The sequence below is a fragment of the Pangasianodon hypophthalmus genome, chromosome 28 (assembly GCF_027358585.1).
Source record: "Pangasianodon hypophthalmus isolate fPanHyp1 chromosome 28, fPanHyp1.pri, whole genome shotgun sequence".
Classification (NCBI taxonomy): Eukaryota; Metazoa; Chordata; class Actinopteri; order Siluriformes; family Pangasiidae; genus Pangasianodon; species Pangasianodon hypophthalmus.
The window spans coordinates 14,022,056-14,041,342 of NC_069737.1; the positions used below are offsets into that span (position 1 = coordinate 14,022,056).

The 19,287-nt window shown below is 39.9% G+C and overlaps 1 protein-coding gene across 5 annotated transcripts in view; it reads right to left on the reverse strand.

Moving 5' to 3' along the window:
* Positions 1-457: 457 nt before the first annotated feature.
* The window catches only part of gria2a (glutamate receptor, ionotropic, AMPA 2a), a 35,080-nt gene continuing 16,250 nt past the window's right edge, over positions 458-19,287 (reverse strand). Inside the window, exons 4-16 of one of the 5 annotated variants that reach the window (XM_026947628.3) lie at positions 16,575-16,771; positions 16,079-16,132; positions 15,345-15,503; positions 15,038-15,205; positions 14,384-14,488; positions 12,773-12,880; positions 12,485-12,691; positions 11,800-12,167; positions 10,845-11,043; positions 9,417-9,664; positions 6,000-6,114; positions 3,529-3,663; positions 458-861 (exon numbers count right to left, since the gene is read on the reverse strand). In XM_026947628.3, coding sequence (XP_026803429.1) covers positions 697-861; positions 3,529-3,663; positions 6,000-6,114; positions 9,417-9,664; positions 10,845-11,043; positions 11,800-12,167; positions 12,485-12,691; positions 12,773-12,880; positions 14,384-14,488; positions 15,038-15,205; positions 15,345-15,503; positions 16,079-16,132; positions 16,575-16,771 — 2,228 coding nt within the window. In that variant the 3' untranslated portion in view covers positions 458-696. Of the gene's footprint in view, positions 862-3,414; positions 3,664-5,999; positions 6,115-7,219; positions 7,335-9,416; positions 9,665-10,844; positions 11,044-11,799; positions 12,168-12,484; positions 12,692-12,772; positions 12,881-14,383; positions 14,489-15,037; positions 15,206-15,344; positions 15,504-16,078; positions 16,133-16,574; positions 16,772-19,287 lie in introns of all 5 variants that reach the window. The other 4 variants (XM_053231040.1, XM_026947627.3, XM_053231039.1 and 1 more) reach the window with 4 other exon arrangements.

Sequence of the window (19,287 nt, forward strand, 5' to 3'; positions counted from 1 at the left end):
TCGATTCCAGAAATGTCTTTGTTGGAAATTAGCGCATTTGATTCAAAGAGTCGATTCCACTCAATTTTTCAGGCTGCACATCTTTACCAGTGGACTTTTGGTTCATGTGGAATTGATCCAGTGCTAATATTCCAGATACATAACCTATTGTCTTGAGCTCATTTGAACAAGGATGATGAACAACTGACAGTTTAGTTAGCAATGAATTTTGGAAAGCTAATTAACTGGATAATGAAGGTGATACCTGTACCTGAGTGTTTACTGTCAACTAGCTTGAAGATGCTTAAACATTGTTCACGCTCTTTTATTATTTTAAGTCACATTTTGATACACATTTTGCCAAAATTGATGTTGAACTTGTCGTTACATTGGCTGTGTTTGAACTTTAATAACCAAATGCATTGCTCAGTGTGGAATCGAACTGCACTGAATCAGAGAATCGACTCTTTTTGTCTAGGTTTTGTAACTCTTGTTTATAATCATAATAAAGGGTTGATTAGATGGGGCTAATGTGAAAACAGATGGTAAAATGATATCAAATAGTCCAGAAAATATGGTATATGTAAATATGTAGCCTATCTGTGTAATTTGAAGTAATTAGTTGCAAGTCAAGTGAATGTTAATGAATGCTTTGAGGAAAAGTATGTCTGAACATGTGTGTGTGTCTGTGTGTGTATGTGTTGGTGTGTAAGGCACTCAGGACAGCTCGCTCACGTTAAGAGGCATTGCCATGCCTGGTCTCATGTAGGGCACAGCGTGCACGGCTTTAGAGAAATCCGGAGTCAGCACTCTCCCATTCTCCCCAATACTGCCAGTTATAGACAGCCTGGCCTTAGTGCGCATGGCCTCGGTGAACGTCATCTAAACACACACACACACACACACACACACACACACATGTACATGCAAGCAAACAGGGATACGCATGTGCAAAAAGGAATATGCATGCTCAGAATTTAAAAAAAAAAAAAAAACGCACATGCATGACCAAGCACAAAAAAGGGGCGGGATTCAATTAAAAGATCAAAGCAAGGTCAAAAAAAGGGACAAGGAAGCACATTAAAGATGCATGGCACAGAACACACACACACACAAAGAAAGAGAGAGAGAAAAGAAACACAACAGCAGCCGTCAGTTTCATATTGTTCATCCTGTGTGAGATATTGCAGTATAGAGATGTGTGTGTACCAGATGGGGTGGAGAATGATTGACAGCTAATGGGTTTGTCTCGAGGCGCGATGGCACATCTAGATATTTATATCTCTATGCCAAGCCAAGGTGGCAGTCTAACACTAACTAACAGTAAGGACTGATACAATATACACTATTGGTTTCACCTTCTCCCTAATCATCTTCCCTTTCATTCAGCGTCTCATAATTATTATCCTTTCATCCATCCACAAATCTATTCTTATTTTCCATCTTATTACAGCTACAGAGTCACTTACTATCACCCTGTTCCTTATCAGCCATCCATCCAGCCATTCATTCATCCATCCATCCATTCATTCATTCATTCATTCATTCACTTACAATCATATATCATATATATCATATATCCATCATTCACCCATCCAACCAATAATTCACTCTCAAATCCATCCATCTTTCTATCCATTCATTCATTCATTCACTTTAAGATTCATTCATACATCCATGCATATAATCATATCTGCCCACTCATCCATTCACTCTCAAATCCATCCATCTATACATCCATCCAATCATATCCACCCATTCATTATCCATCCATTGTATCCATTATAAATATATAAACAGACATACTATACACAAACCTACATCAGTCTTTATCATCATATCCATCAATCCTTGCACCCTACCATTCTGAAATCTATCCAGTCATCCATCAATATAATCATTTCCACCCATGTGTCATCCACCTATTCATCTGTCCAACCATCCATTCTCCATCCTTCTATCCACTAATCAAACCATATATCAATTCATCCATCCATCTGTTCACTTTCAAATCCACCCATCCTTCCGTATATTCACTCTCAACTCCATCTATCCATCCATTTCATTCAACCATTCTGAAATCCATCCATCCATATATCCACTAATCTACCCACACATACCTCCAACCACTAATACATCTATCCATACATATCTACATGCATACATAAAATACAATTATATCCATCCATCCACTCATCTATTTATTCATATATCCATTCACATTAAAATGAATCCGTCTATGCACTCCTTTTCAAATCCAGAAATTCTTCCATCTATTCACATTCAACCCCATCTATCTATTAATTCATACAATCATATCCATCTGCTCATCTGTCCATCACCTCTGAATTCCATCCATCCAACCATCACCCATTATGCACTGTGCGCATTAGTGGTGGAACAGTATTAACAGTGTAATGGTACACTATATGGCCAAACGTATGTGGACACTCCTCCTAATTATTGAATTCAGGTGTTTCAGCCACACCCATTGCTAACAGATGCATAAAATCAAGCATGTAGTCATGCAGTCTCCATAGACAAACATTGGCAGTAGTGACTTTAAAAGTGTTACTGTCATAGAATGCCACAGGTCAGTTTATGAAATTTCTGCCCTGCTAGATCTGCTCTGGTCAACTATAAGTGCTGTTATAATCTAGGAGAAACAGCGTCTCTGCTGCAAAGTGGAAGGCCACGTGAACTCTCAGAGATCGGGGCCACCAAGTGCTGAAGCACGTTGGAATGGAAAGTCCACCAAGCTCATATAGGTGTGATAGTCAGGTGTCCATATACTTTTGGCCATATAGTGTATACTGTGAGAGGAAAGCTGAAAATCTGTTATCAGTTGGCTATACTGCCATTATACCTTCTGTCATTTCTTTAAAACAATAGCCTACTTTTTTTTAAAGAACAATACAAGGCAGACTCAGCCCATTTTAAAAACCAATCAAATATTTTATTACTTGCACGGCCACTGTTTATTAAAGTCTTTGAAAATGGGCCTATTAGCCACTGGCTTGCTAGCTAACATTATCTAGCTAGACAGCAGCATGGATAGCTTTATCTTTGTTACGTAGACAAACTGGAGCAGGAGGTGTCCATTTCAAAAATGGCTGATTGAACAAAAGTGTAGTTATCATGTTTATTTTGTTTTTTTTTTACTGCTAATGTGCATTTTTACATGGCTAAGACTCTAGGAGGTGCTCACAGTGATATAAGGAAAGAATTATTGCCAATTATTTTAGCATCCAGACACTTTTTCATACTGTTCCACCCATAGTATTTATATGACCTCACAAGATATCAGAACTATGTACAAACTGTATATATTGTCACGAATGAACAGCAATGAACGATGCGGCAACAATGAAGCGACGAGCAAACACGAACAAACGATGAAAGTAAAAAAATAAAGAAAATCTCTGCCGTTCCTACCCACTAGATCTTAACACTCTCCAGCCCATACACGTTGTACCCTTCCTTATAAGTGGCAAAATTCTGAGAATTCTGCGAGGAAGTGGGGGGATTTAGGGCTTGAGTCTTGGCAACCTTCATGCGCTTGGCCTCGGCACGCGACTTGTAGCAGAACTCCACCAGCGCCACCAGCATGGCCAGGCCGAGGCCGCCCACCAGGATGTAGAAGACCCCCGCCACGTTGCTCAAGCTCAGAGCGCTTGTCTTCTCCTGCATTGGAGGGTGCAAAGGGCAGAGGTCAGGGACGTGGAAGAGAAAAGGCTGTAGCATAGCAACATAGCATTGCATAATAGTACGGTGTATGCTAACTTTAGTCATTAAGATAATAAAATAGATTACAGAAGGTCTTGAGTAGAGATTAAAGGCTTTGAAGGGGTGTCTGGTCATATGTGTACGTGTGATTTGATAGTGTGTGTTTGTCTGTGAGTGTGTGTTGAAACATGTATTTTTGAGCACAACATAAAAAAGGACCCACGCAAGCAGTGTCGGTCCTAACCTTCTCAAGGGCCCTAAACAAAATAGGGTTCTTTACTTCCTAAAGATGTTCCACCCTTTTAGCTAGTCATAAACATGGAAGAAAACATTATCTACCATAAACCTCCACTCAAAGTCTAGTTAGCAAGCTATCTTTCACGGATACTTTAGCTGACTAGCTATTTTTAACAAGCTAATTACTACACCAACTAAACAGTAAACATTTATAGGGGTTTTATATTTGTTACAATGGTTTATGAGGGAGTCAAAAATGTTTGTCATCTTTTTCTGAGGTAAAGTTTTCTGTTGCCACTTGGATGCTAATATGTCTGTGTTATGCTAGCTCTGTATCTTCATGATACAAAACAATGAATATATATATTTTTTAATGTTTGATGTGACCAATCACAATTTTGGTTGTGTGTCTCAGAAAATGATTAGACCATATAAAACATTTCTGTATAATAAACTCCCCTTGTCTTATTCTGAGGTAAAATATTATATCTACCATATTCCTGCACTCACAGCTTAGTTTGCAAGTTAGCTATCACTAGTAATTTAGCTGACTAAACAAGCTAATACTAAATAGCGCTATTGTTAGCTAACAAGCTATTACTAAAATGACTAAGCAGCAAAACTTTACAGGGGTTTTATCTTTTATAACTGCATGTCATGGAAATGAAAATATTTCCTCTTTTTATCTCATTCTGAGGTAAAGAACTTCATCATATTCCTGCATTCATAGCTTAGTTAGCAAGTCAGCTATCACTGATCATTTAGCTGACTAAACAAGCTAATACTAAACAGCGCTATTATTAGCTAACAAGCTATTACTAAAATGACTAAGCAACAAAACTTTGGAGGGGTTTTATATGTTTTATATTTGCTTGTGAGGAATATTTACTCCTCTCATCTGATCTCAAACTGAGGTAAAGTTTTCTAGTGCTACATGGACGCTAATGTGTCTATGTTTTGCTAGCTCTGTATCTGTATGATGCAAAAATAATAATAAGCTTAGCTAAATGCTAAAAATTACATCATTATCAGTGGGGTCAGTACAGTTTGCTAACTCTATATCTATATCACGCAAAAAAAAAAAAAAAAAAAAAGTAATAATTTTTTTATTTGATATAGCCGAGATATCACAAATTTGCGCTTAAAACAAACTTAGCAAAATGCTAAATTTGTGCAAATCAAAATTTTCTATCAACAACAGTGGCCCGTATACAACTTGTGTAGTTTGTGTATAGGAAGGACCAACACTGAATGCAAGTACACAACAGGAAAAAACATAGAAAAGTGTGTGGTGAATACGTGTGTGTGTGTGTGTGTGTGTGTGTGCGAGAAAGACAGACAGGGACACTGTACACGGTAAATATACAAACAACATTTAGAGGTCCGAGGCAAGTATGCAATGCACAGAGAGGAAAGAAAGAAAGAAAAAACAGAAAGAAAAGAAAGACAAAGTGACGACACAGCACTTATAAATACAAAGGAGCAACACAGGGACACTCTGAAGCTTTACAGGTGTGTGTGAATGTGTGTGTGTGTGTGTGTGAATGTGTGTGTTTGTGTGTGGTACTATTATATAAAAGAAATTTTGTGAACATTAAATCACAGGCTACCTCTGTGTGTGTGTGTGTGTGTGTGTGTGTGTGTGTAATAATATTATATGACAGAAATTATGTGTACATTCAATTACAAGCTGTGTGTGTGTGTGTGTTGCATGCATTACTTTGTAATAAAACATGAAATCACATTTTTGTATTTATATTTTATTAAACAAGTCTCTGATTCATGCGTTGGTTAATCTGTACTGGGGACTAGTTCTGACACATTCTGTCACACACGCACACATACATTCCATCATCACTGGGGGAATGGTTTTAAACTACTCTCAAATACACACACACACACACACACACAGGAACAGGGTCTGGGCACATATTCAACTCACAATTACGCATTTGCACATTACTCTGTAGTGGGGCTAGGGGTGGTACACACACACTTGCACACTTGCACGCACGCACACACACACACGCCCACACACACTCCCTGCAGCGACTGACCTTACTTCCCGAGTCCTTGGCTCCACATTCCCCTTTATCGTACCACCATTTGTTTTTCATCTTGTCTAAGACGCCTTGCTCACTGAGTTTCAATACTGCAAGGTTTACTGGTGTTCTTCGCGTATAAGGGGAATAACATAAATAACATTACCAATGTTATTTTATGTTATTGTCATGAACATCAGAGCTCGCTAACAGCCCTGCGCGTAGCCAGCGATCGGCCGTCCGCGCTCCATTTGGCAGTCGGCGAGCGCGGTGTCGCCGTGCCAGATGTGCACGGACCCATCGCTGCGAGAAACCACCACCATCTGAACCCAAAACCCTCGTTCAGAAATGACACACATACACGCTTTACAATAAGAATAGCTAAATGTAAGTAAATACTACTAAATTTTCTGTTGTTTACTCTTAGATCCAAAAGTCTAAGTCCACTCCAAGAAATGCTAAAACTCAGTTATTGTTAAGAAGAACATTCTGTATTAATGGTATTTGAACATCACCTTCGGTAACTGTGGCAAGTTTACACCCACAATCAAAATTCCTGAAGCAAAAAGTTATTCATTTTTACTGTGCCATGTGTTTCTTCTAATCTTGTCTCCACCTCTGTCCTATCACTGGTTTGTTGCCCTATTGTGTTCACCTATTGTGTGTTACTTATACAGTCTATGTATTTTGCTGTTTCTTTATCATGCATATTTGTATCCAAGGCTCCTTTTGTTGTTTTGTTTCAACGTTCTGATTTTTCAACTCTTGCCTGTTTCGACCTTGATTATGATTATCCCTGATTGACGTTTCCCACCTATGACCACACCTATTATTGGATTCACCCTAATCAATCAGTATACACACCTGCAAAACATATATTTATAATCTTTTTATTTGTGTAAATAACCTTTTTTTTGCCAAACTATTGTTTAATTGTTGTTATCTTAATGATTCAGCCCTGACATTGCGCTTTATTGCTTTCAGTCAATAATTCAGTCAACTTTTTTTAATAGTTAGAAATAATGTAGAAATGCATTTTGTCAGAATACAACTTTTAAAATAAAGATTTCAGTAGTAGATTCAGACTTTTGAACCTATTATATGTGACATGTATATAATACATTGCTACTTATGAAATACTAATTACGGGTTTTGGGGAAATGGTGCTGCCTCCTCATTTTGCATGTTTACATTCTTGTTCTTTTTTACCCAGTGATCCCGAGCACGGCTCTGACCTTTGACTCCCCGCCTCCGCTGCCGCACTCTCCTTTGTCGTACCACCATTTGTTTTTCAATTTATCCAGAAGCCCCTGCTCGTTCAGTTTTAGCACCGCAAGGTTTACCGCGTTTCTTAAACAAATGATAAAACAAATTCGTCAGACAGCATGGTAGGGGGCGGGGCTGCAATGGGCCACGCCCCCCCAACAAGTCGCATAGAATGCAATTGGGTCACACAATCCATCCATCAATGAATCAGTCAATCATTCAGTCAATCCATCAATCAATCAATCAAAAATCATCATGTTAGCTTAGAGCAACCCGTTTAAAGTCAGGTTATAAGGTGGCCGAGCTTTTTTATAGTTTTTTTTTTTTTTTTTTTTAATACAAAGTCCAGGGCAGGAGGCTAAAATAGAGGAGGCTAAGCAATAGCGTCAATCACAAAATACGTCCGTTCATTCTGTATGCACGGGCTTGGACGTAAAAATGGGGGACATTTTAACTGGAAAAGCAGACAAATTAGGTTAGAGGTATCAGGGAGATTTGCATGCGTAGTTCAAACAGTGCATCATCACTTTGCATTCGCAGTCACATTACTGAGTGGCCTCTCAAAGTAGTGCTCATAACCGTTCAGAAATTGGTGCACCAAATCGCATGCATCGAACATTTACTGATTGGAAGTGGAACATCAGGGTTGTCATGACACAATCAGGTTGCAGGAAACACTCATTCAGTCAGTGTGGACAAACAAAAAGCTCAGCGAGGCAAATTTCACTGGCAAACGTACAACAATGGTTCAAACTCAGATATTGGATGATACATATTCAATCGCATTGATTCCTTTGTCATTTGCAAACATGAACTTTGGTTACAGACATGGCAATAGCAGAGAGAATATCAATATGGCGGCTGAATGATAAATTATTCGGAGCCGTTTGCCATCATTTGCCTCGTTGAAAGCCAGGTGAGTATTAGCACAACAGGTAAAACATGACTTCCTATCTGTCTTAACTGTTCTGTGGCATTCGACTTCATCTAGACTTACTTTTTTAATTTACCATATTTTCCAGACTATAAGATGCACTGTACTACAAGACGCACCCCCCCAAATCCTGTCCGTGTAGGAAACCTTCGCCACTGTGACCTCTGGCTTGTTCATTAGGGATGTAAACCGGCAAAACTACAAAGCTGCTTTGTGACAATGCCTACTGCTGCAGCAGCTCGTGAGTGTAGATTCTAGTGGAGTAGGATGACAATAATAACAACATAACCTCAAACAAAATTAAGTCAAAAAGGTTATCAATCTTGACTTATGCTGTAGGCTACTATCAAGTGAATTTTTAGAGTAACCTTGGAATAGACAGTTGAGAGTTGCCTTGTTGAAAGAAGACAAGCTAGCATGCTCATCGAGCGAGCATGGGGCAGCGTGATACCTGCCCCAATATCAATAATAACTCTCCGGCACTAAATGGGGGCGTGAGCGCTCTGCTTCATGTTTGCCCAACAACTAGAAAGGCAAGCAAATCAATGAAACATTGGCTTATATCTGTCACATAGCAACATTTTTTTAAGTCGGTAACTCAAAAGAGATCATTAATATTTCAGTAATCCGAACACAGGAACTGAATGTCTGAGACTATGACGCTGTGCTAAAAAAAAGTGTCTTATAATCTGGAAATTATTAGACCACGTTTATCTAACCACGTTGCTAATTCTAGTGACAAAATGCAAAAATTTTACTTGCTAAACCTAAATTTGACATGCCTGTAAAACTGGAGCTTCAGGATCCTGCTTGTTGCCATGGTTACATCCTGGTCTCCCTGGTTGCTAAGAAAGATCTCTGTAACTTCACATACTTGCATTGCATAGAGTTGCCTAGGTTTCCATCTCCTAAGCTGTTTCCTTGGTAACCCTTAATCCTGCATTACATCACCCTGACATGGAGTTGCCTAGGTTACTAACTCCTAAGCTGTTTCCTTGGCAACCATTAATCCTGCACTCTCTGTCTGTCACTCATCTAGTGGTTACCTAGGGTACTACCTCCTAAAGCGTTACTTATGTCTTCCTCTAACTTCCTCCCTGTAATACGCTGTTCCTGGTTGCCTAGGTTACCGTCCCTACGTTTGGCCTAGGTTACCTCCTGGGTCCGACCTACATCAGGGTAGGTGGGATACTATAACAACATGGGCCATATTGTTATACTACTCCACCCACCTTAAAGCAGATCCTTTGGGCGTGGCGATGCCGTAGCCCTTGGAGTCGAGATTGCCTCCGACCTTCATGGTGTCACACGGCTTGCGCTGCTCGATGTACTCATTCATGGTGGACTCCAGTAGGTAGGCGTATTTGCCCTTGGACTTGCGCACACGAAGCACGCCTTCCACCGTGTTCTTCACAAAGACAGAAGGCTCGGCGCTTTTCATGTACTGCCACATCTTTTCAAACAGGGCAATCTTTGATCTCTGAAGAGCACCAGGACAGAACAGGAAGAGTGTTTTCGTTAGAAGAAGAGAGGAAAAAACAGGATCCAGGCTGTATACACAGAATAACACCTGCACAACCCAATTTATCGGTCTTTGGCATAACACAGTATCTACATAAAATGTTTTTTTTTTTTTATATCAATAAAATTATTTTTAAAAATTATCACATAATTGCCTTAAACATGAAAAAATTAGTTAGCTATTAGTAGTATCTGCTTTGTATTTGATTTGTTGCCTGAATTAGTTTGTTATTGAACAGGCTTGCTAGCTTTACCTCAAGAGTTGTTCTTGAAGTATGTTAGCTAAACATAGCTAGCTATATAATAGCTCTGTGAAATAAAGTATTAATTATGACCATCTAGCATTACACAGAGCAGCTATCATTACAGTAGCTAAACATAAATAAGTAGCTAGTTATCAGCTTCATAAAATAAATAAGGAATTAATTATAGCTAGCTAGCATTACACGGGGGGCTGTCATTAGTGTAGCTAAACAATAATAAACAATAAAGTAGCTAGCAATGGCAACATAAATTAAGGTATTAAATTTAACCAGCTAGGTGGTTAGCGTTACGCTGAGTAGTTGTCACTGGAAAAGCTATAAAAATATATAGCTGCACAGTTATCTAACTACGCAGTTACTATCAATAGTTAAACATTATCTATAAACTAATACTCCAGATTGACATCAATTATCTTTTTTAACCATCAAAAAACTGGGTAAATGCTAATACTGGCATGCTAGCTTTACAGCAAGGGTTGTCCTTGAAGTATCTTAGCTAATCACAGCTAGCTAACTAATACTGTAGCTTCATAAAATAAGGTATTAATTATAGCTAGCTAGCATTACACAGGGGCTAGGTGATATGTTGAATAAAATAATGCATTAAGTAGCCTATAGCTAGTTGGGTAGATTCATACTGAGTAGTCACTGGAAAAGCTAAAAATACTGTAAATAGCTAGCTATGTAGTTAGCTACCTATCACTGCAGTAGTTACACATTACCATTATCTAACCTCAGTAGCAAGTGGGATTAACAGTGTAACATGGATATGGTTCTCAAAGGTCCTTTTTATTTGTTAAAAAAAGTCATCAGAGGAAACCACCTAGATCACCTGACCTATACAGCATAATATTATGCTCCGCCTCTTTGTCTCACCTTGAAGAACTCTTTGGTTGAACCAGCATCGAGGGTTCCGTAGGCAATTTCGGTCTGTTTGGCGAGATCCTCGGCGCTCTCGATGGGGGACACCATCCTCTCAACGGTGAGGAAAGCAGCCAGGTTGGCCGTGTAAGATGAGATGATGATGAGGGTGAAGAACCACCACACACCACCAACTATACGCCCAGATAGTGACCTACACGCAGCAAAAAACCATCACACACACATCCTGGCATCACACTGACTGCAGATACACAAAACCACTGGGGAAAACCAACTGGCATGTATTTAGATAGCAAGCTAGCTATTAAGTACATAGGTAAATACTCGTTTCTGATTGGCTGGCAGTTGTCTGTTCTTTTCTTCTATCTAAACTTGTATCTACGCTTTGCTCCTGAGGTTATAAACTTAATTATAACAACAATCGTATTTACTAGAATGTTAGCGAATTCAAATAACAAGATTATTTGCTATTTTTATATACTTCAGTTAGCAATAAGCTAAGCAGAAAAAAAATTAAATAGAAGAAAAGAAAGATAGTTGATGATGACATAATATTACAATTTATCATCTTAAGTTTATAGAAGGAAATGGGGAATATGCAGCCGAAACACGGTACCACTCCAAGAGGGTAGGAACCAGCAACCTTCTGCGCCTTGCGGTCCACCAGCGGGTGGAAATATATTCACGCAAGAAACCTCCGATCAAGGTCTTAAACCCCAAACCATCAATCGAATGTTTCTACTCCTGCATTAGCTCCCACTTTGGACCCTGCTTTTGTTTTAGATAAGCGAGATTGAAGGAAGATCGAAAGCAGGAGCAGCAGGAGTGCGAACACATAAGCACCACGGCTACACCAGGGTGAACCACCAACACACAAGGCTGCGTCAAAACCAAAACCACACCTCGTGCGCTAGCTAGCGCACTAGCTAGCATCGACACGCTCACCAACCTTGGCGAAATATCGCATCCCTGCTGCATAAAAGCGCCCAGTGAAAACCACAGACTATTAAAGATCCCAAATTCGTTATTGGACTCGCTGGGCCCGAGCTGGCCGTCCTCGAACTCCTCAGTGTGCCACTCGTACGGGCTAAAGCGGCTAACAAGGAAGAGTACAACGCTAACACCGATGTAGGCGAACACGATGCACATCCAGATCTCATAGGCCAGTGGGTCCAGGAAAGAGAAGACGCCCGGCTTGGATTTCTGCGGCTTCTTGATCATGATGGAGATGCCCAGGCTCATGAAGGGCTTGGAGAAGTCAATCACTTCTTCACGGACCAGCGTGATCGTCAGAGGCGCTACGGCTATGTCCGCTTTCTGACTCGAGACAAAGAAAGATGGCGGAACAGGTCAAAATGTCTTGAGTTTAAATGACACAATATGATTTTCACATTATAAATGCACATCAGATATGATTGCTAATGTAGGCTAATGTAGCTAACAATGAATGGAAGTCTACGCTTTCAGAAACAAAGGAATACAAACAATCTTTGGTACCGTTATTGTGTATTTTTACCTGAGGAAGCCCATGTAGCTAAGAGCTAATTAAAGGTACAAATGCAAGTCCTCCAGTTATTTAGCATGAATCACATATTTACTAAATTTTTGTACATGTTTACTTAAAAATATCTCACCCCATACACCAATTCGCCAACCATGCCGTTCCAGATCTTCGTATCTGCGTCTCTAGCGCCGTACTTCCCATCTCCCACGATCTTCAGCTGATACTTAAACCCACAATGCTTTGCAATCTCAGCCGCCAGGTCCACGCAGTATCCCTCATAGCGTTCATTATCGGTGAACAACTCTGCGTTCTTCTTTAACATCACATACGGTGCTTCCTACAAAGCAAAATCCATGGGAATAAGTACCGAACTCTCAAAGCTAAACGCTGCTTGTGTGAATATTCATGGTGGTCTTACCAAGATGGTCGTCACAATAACTGTCTTGTTCTCCATCCCAAAGGTGTCGTTGGGGAAAAGGTCGGATTTGGTGACCACCATTTTGTCCACCTCTTTCCAGTAGCCAATCTAGGGGGGAAAGCATACACTTGTGCACTAGAACGTGTATTCTCAGTAATGATATTCAAAAACAAAGCCGGTGTTTGGTCTATATTCTTTCTGGACAGTGTTTAATTTCACTGTAGTGGGGACATTTAGAACTGCAGGGCATGAATAAATGGTTTCTGAGCTCTGGATTTAAAAAAAAAAAACACTTAAAATAAAAGCCATGTCTTCCAGCCTTGGGCAAACTGTTCGAAGTTTGTCTCAGTTACTGTATTATTTTGTCCATTCTTTCATTCATTCATTCATTCATTCATTCATTATTTAGCCCATTTATCATTTTGTCTAAAACGCTTGTGGTGTGCTGTTATGGGAAATTTATCAACAATGAAGTATTTTCCAACCTGATTACTCTCCAAGCATGTCTTGAAGTGTTTTATCCCTCATATATCACAGAAATCTGCCAACAACTAAATTTTTTTTGCTTTATAAATGAACATATCATACTTTTTTATCCATTTATAGCTACGTTTAATGTTACGGAGTTAGTTAGTTCCCGTTATCACTTATGTTACAGCAGATATAAACATTCGTTCCATCACCAGCCTCTCCTGTAGTTAGTAAGCAGCTTGTCGTGTTACGAAGGAACTGTAAACGTAAACTCCTCCGTCCTGAAGACTTTCATGTGGGGGAAAACATCCTGATTGTAACAAAGCACCGACAGTGGAGACTCCTTACTCCTTAAATGTTAATTAAACGTCTCTTTACAAAACACGTCACTGTATCAACAAGTTTTCTTCGTTAAATAACAATATTTTTAATTTGTTTACTATTATTAGAATTAGATTATGTCCCTGTGTCCATCGTTACTGCAGAAGCGATAGCATATTAGAACGAGCGCATTAATTTATAGTGTCACGCAAGAATAACCCTAATTGTGCATGTCTGATTATTTACTAAAAGTAGCTAACTTAGTCGTGACGCATGCACTGTTTATAAAACATCTACCTGTATAAGGAGGATCAATTTCACTTAATTTCATACCATAACCTGCAGCAAAAAAAGGATATTTATTGGACCGTTGAGCTGAAGCGGCACCTCTCACCAAACACAGTCATGTAGGCTTCTTATTTTTGCCCAACACTTCCACCAGTGGCAGAAATAAAGTTTTTAATTAGTTCTGCAACTGAGTGTGACTATCTGTCCATGTGGCTGTGGAGCGAGAATATTTTTTCTTCCGTACTTTTTTAAAAGTGCTTATATCACAGTTTTGTGAGGCTGGCAGATTCGGGACCTGTTCATTTGGTCGTGTGGTCTTTTTTAGAGCATCTATTCTTGTCTTGACATCTTGTCTGGAGCGTATGATAAATAGTTGAATTAACATGGAATTAAGAGCGTAGCTGAATTCTCAGGTTTGACTGGTTTCCAAAAAAAGATTCTTCTAGAAGATTGATCTGCTTCTAGAATATTGATCTTACATGAACACTCTGAAAGTGTTTGTCTGGTGTATTTATCACGGACGTACTGTACCTTTACCGGCCCGCTGTTTTTCAGCTCCATGATGTTGACTGAGAAGTTCACTCTCTTGCCGTATTGGTCGAACTGGATGTTTCCTGTCAGTCCGTCCACTCTCACCTAAACACACAAAAAAACCTCACGCTGATATTAAAGGTGTCTAAAAAAGACGTCTTTGCATTTTAATGGGACGTTAATGTTAATGATGTTAATGGGATGTCTGGATTGTGGCCAAAGTGAAATATTTTAAGACGTCCTTTTAAGGACGTAGAAAAGATTAATGTTTCGGGTCACAAAGCATCAAATTGGAATGATATTTTTAGTTATATATTTTAACCACGTCAACTTAAAGGGCCAGTTTGTGATTTTTATAGAACAGCAACAAGCCTTTACCTTTTCCCTACAACTAAATTCACCACCTTAGTTTTAAGTGTGTATGCCTTGTGAACAGCTCATTTCGGGCTCATTTCTGGGCCGGAAACTAGCCATATCCACTGCACAGAAACATTGAAACCCTTTTTTTAACAAAACCAACCTTGAAATGATAAGATTGTTACAGGTCTAGAAGGAAAAAAAAAATTACAAACTGCACCTTTAAAACAGATATATAACAATAACAACATACATAGACATTAACTGTCAGTCAGTGATTATGATTATGATCTAAACCTGCTTAAGAGCACGTTCTATCTCCACCCCCTGAGCCCATGGTACTGCCGGATTGGCCAGGCAGTCCCCATTGTTGCCACGGCGACTGATGTCGATCCTTTGCTTGTGCAGGAAGCGGAAGGCTTCGGTCATCACCTGAACCGCATCGTACGTCAAAGCAGAGGTGTACTGCAGACAGATCACACACACACACGTTTGTCAAAACATCTGGATTTCTAACATCTGTAAATATAATGCCATTCACAGGTTGAGGTTAAAAAGGAACAGCTGCTCTGAAACCTGAAAACACACACACACACAGACTCACTCGGATCTTGCTGTCCGCCCCTGGGTACTCTTTCTCCTCCAGAGCCTCCCAGCGCTGGTCAAACTTAGCGACGAGAGGGTCGTCGAAATCTACGATCTGAAAGCCAGACACGTTTGCGCCTCCATACTGAATCTTTGATAGGTCTCCATCCAAAAAGCCCTGGACACACACAAACACAAAAACACACACAAAGCAAAAGTGAAAAAGGAAATGTACTTTTTTTTTTTTTGTCTCGTAGCTAACAGGTAAGGCAAACTTACAGGTAAGGCTACCAGTTTAGCGTCATGCATGTCTAAATCATCACACACTCGCCCCGAAAACACACAAAATGGATGCATGGCTGCATTTTTCTCCCAAATTGGGTCACCTGCCAATTCCCACCCACCAGCCAGCTTTCCCTTAACATACGACAGCTTCCAAAAGAAGAGGCTGACACGTGCTTCTGCAGAGGCACGTGAAGCCAGCCAACCACATCTTTTTTTTTTTTTCTAACTGCTGCTCATGCTCAGCGCAACACACTCCGAGAAAAGCGCTATCCGCCCTCTTCCACATACATGACCTTAACTTTAAAATGAAAGGGTTTCCTTATTACAACCAGCCAAATGTCCTTCAAGCTCAAAACTGTCAGATATTCCTAGGCTTGGTTTCCACAATGATATAAAAACATGCCCACACACACACACACACACACACACACATCCTTTAGGATATAATGCCAGAGAAGGCAGACTCACAAAATTAGCGATGATGTAATGATATCCTTTGACATGACGACCAATCGTGATGACCTGGAGAAAAAAAAAACAAACAAGCGAAATATAATATTCACAGAAGGGGAAAAAAGTGGGATATGATATACTACTGTAAATAAGCTACTGCTATAAATAAATATGATACAAGTCAAATCTTGACAGCGTAATCTATTTTCAAAAATGCGCATGGTGATTTGCAAAGTTCCGCCTACAGAGCAAGGAAAGTCGCTCGTGTCCTGAGACTGGTGGGTGCGTCGCGTAGGTGTGCCGGTTCTGATGTTAGAAATGTTCTACAGACAAAATGAAAGCTTTGCCAAGTCAGTGCCAAGGGAAACCCGAAATTAAAGGGAGGATGTGAGAAGAGTATTTTTAGAAAGCTACTTTTACTGCATGCATCACGCATCATGCTCCAGTTAAACACACCAACTTTAATACCTTTTTTTTGGGCCACATTGTAAAAACAAGCGCTGGTTCTCACCTGCTCCATGATGTCTTTGACCTTGTCCTGCTCGCAGTCCAGGATCACTCTCCTCTCTTTTTTATTCTCCAGGTCCTGGAAGAGCGAGCGATAGGCCTCGTCTTTTCTCTCGTCCTTCAGGTTGCCCACGTTTATAGCCGTCACCTGCCATTTCTTCTCAGCCGCTGTGTCCAGGACGGCCTGCAGAGTGGACAAGCCTGCAGAAGGAAAGACAAAAATCTATAACGATATAACAATATTTTCTTAAAAAAAAAAAAATTAACCGTAATGATTGACAGATACGTCTGTATGAGTGAGGGCAGGGCTTTGGGTAAACGCTACATCACACACCAAAACATCACCACACAAGGTTAGCAAGAAGAAGAAGAAGAACTCGCTGTTCGCTATAAACAGCACAAAGCATTATGGGTATTCTGTACCAACTAGAGCACTGTAGTGCATTTCACAAGTGCATGGGATGTTCTTCACATCACTTTTCGGCTGTGATTTCAGACATGAGCCTTGCTAACAATTTTGAGAACATTTAGCAAAACGTTTTCTGAATGTTAGGCTTTTAGGAACGTTTGGCTGCAAAGCGAACATTTCCATTTTTTCTTTCACCTAAACACTTAATTTTCACGTCCTACATTTCAAAAGGAAAATCAGTACTACTTTCTCCTCAGTACATTTCTTTATAATGATATAACATCTTTAGCATCTCACTAGCAACAGACGGCTTCATGGAGTCGATCTAAATCTAAATTCCTAACAAATGTAACTATTAACGTACATGACAGCAAGAATGATGCTTAAGACCCTTCACTGTAATCTATCTGCTGCTGTGTACACTTTGTATCTATTAGCGTTCAGCTAGTTTGCGTGGTCGGAGTTATCAACATGCTAGCTATCATCTGAGAGATTAGCTTTGAATAAAGCTAGGCTTAGCTAATGTTTTCCAACGTTGCTGAAAGAGGCAATAATTTAGCATCAGGAACTAAAATCAGAAATCTGAAATTGGGACTCTTTCTTGCAATTTTACGTTCATTCTTACTCTTTTCATCTTTTCCGTATGTTTTTTGACTCTATCTAACTGACGTGAACGCTATCTGACGCTGAGGCAACGATCGTCGCTTGGCTTTAGTCTTAATTACAGAAGCCGTTGTTTGACTACTTTGTTTAAAGCCATCTCAATTAGGCCTCGTCGTTGCTCAAACGTAGCCCCGAGCCCGACTCAATCAAAAGCACTGAGGTTCTAAATTACCAGCAATGAGCTTCTGCCTTCAGGAAACTGGCGCTGTGAAATACAGAGCCGAGCTAGAAAACCCCCCGGAGGATTCTCTCTCGCTCGCTCTCCATTTTTCATTTGTCATTTTCTCCTCTTGATCTCGCTCCGTCGTTCTCCCGCATCCGCTCCTTTGCCCACTCGATTACACCTCCTTCCAGTTTCTTGCTCCACCCCCCCCTCCATCCTCCCTCCATCCCCAACCTCCTGCACACTTTCTCTCTCTTTCTGTCTCTTTTTCAGATAAAAGACCACGGATGATTACACATCTAGGTCTCTCAGGGAAAGATTTATTCCTCCGAGTGGAAGCACACATTCAGCACCCTGGCCTTTAGCGTCATTTGCATCGTAGCATCGCTGTAGCTGTGTTCGTTATCAGAATGTTGTGAGTTCAAATCCCGAGAGGGCGCTTAAGCAAGATGATTTAACAGCTTAACTGCTCAGCTTTAGGCCTGTACATTCTGATATCTCAGGAAAAAAAACACTCTGTGTGCTTTTATAAAAAAATAATCAATAATTAGTGTTTTGTGGCCAGTTTGTGAGCAAACCTATACATCACGATACATATCGTGTGTCATAGAAATGCCTTCGAGAAACATAATATTGCAGATCTAGAAATGCTTCAAATGACAAACTGCACCTTTAAATTTTCTCGAAGGCTGCTACCGGTTTTCTAATAAAAGCTCTTCTATTAAACACCAGCATTCAGGATACGTTTATAGCGTTCCCTGCTTGTAATTTAGGTCACTCGCTAATTACCGGCTTGAGTCAGGTGCGCTTTAGTGTGTGAGCTGAGGAATAGATTAAACTGGAAGAGCAGGAAGGCAGTGAATGTATGACACATCCTTGTGCTTAGTGTAATATAAGACGTTACATAAGGATACTGCAGCATTTTGAATATGAATACTCATGCAATGGCTTGAGGGTTGACATTTGATTCTGTACGCTGACATACATCCTTTTAGAATGGGAACGTAGGCTAGGACACAACAGCCAATAGGATTCAAGATACACCCCAACCCCCAGCAAAATCAGGTGTATTCCACAAAATTATACGTAACTATATACAAATAAAGCATACAGTGCATCTATATTTAATATATAAAAATTGTTTAATTTTTGGTATTAGAGGAATAACACACTTCGGGATGTGATGTAACAGTAACGTAAACTCTGGTCCTTGTCGATCCTGATTCCGAAATGATTAATAAACTACTTAGTGATAATCAATCATGGATGTCACAGTATATTTTATTCAGCTCCTTTTCCGTTTCCTCGGTTTATATAGCGCAATGAAAAGCGCACACATACATGTTCGAATCATTCGTTCGAATCGTTCTTCATAACGTTAACGAGTTAATTTTACGTGAAGTGCATTAGCTAGCTATATTAGTTACCTCAGTAACATTGCGTCAGAATCCCTAGTTGTCGATAACCAATAGCGGCTGATCA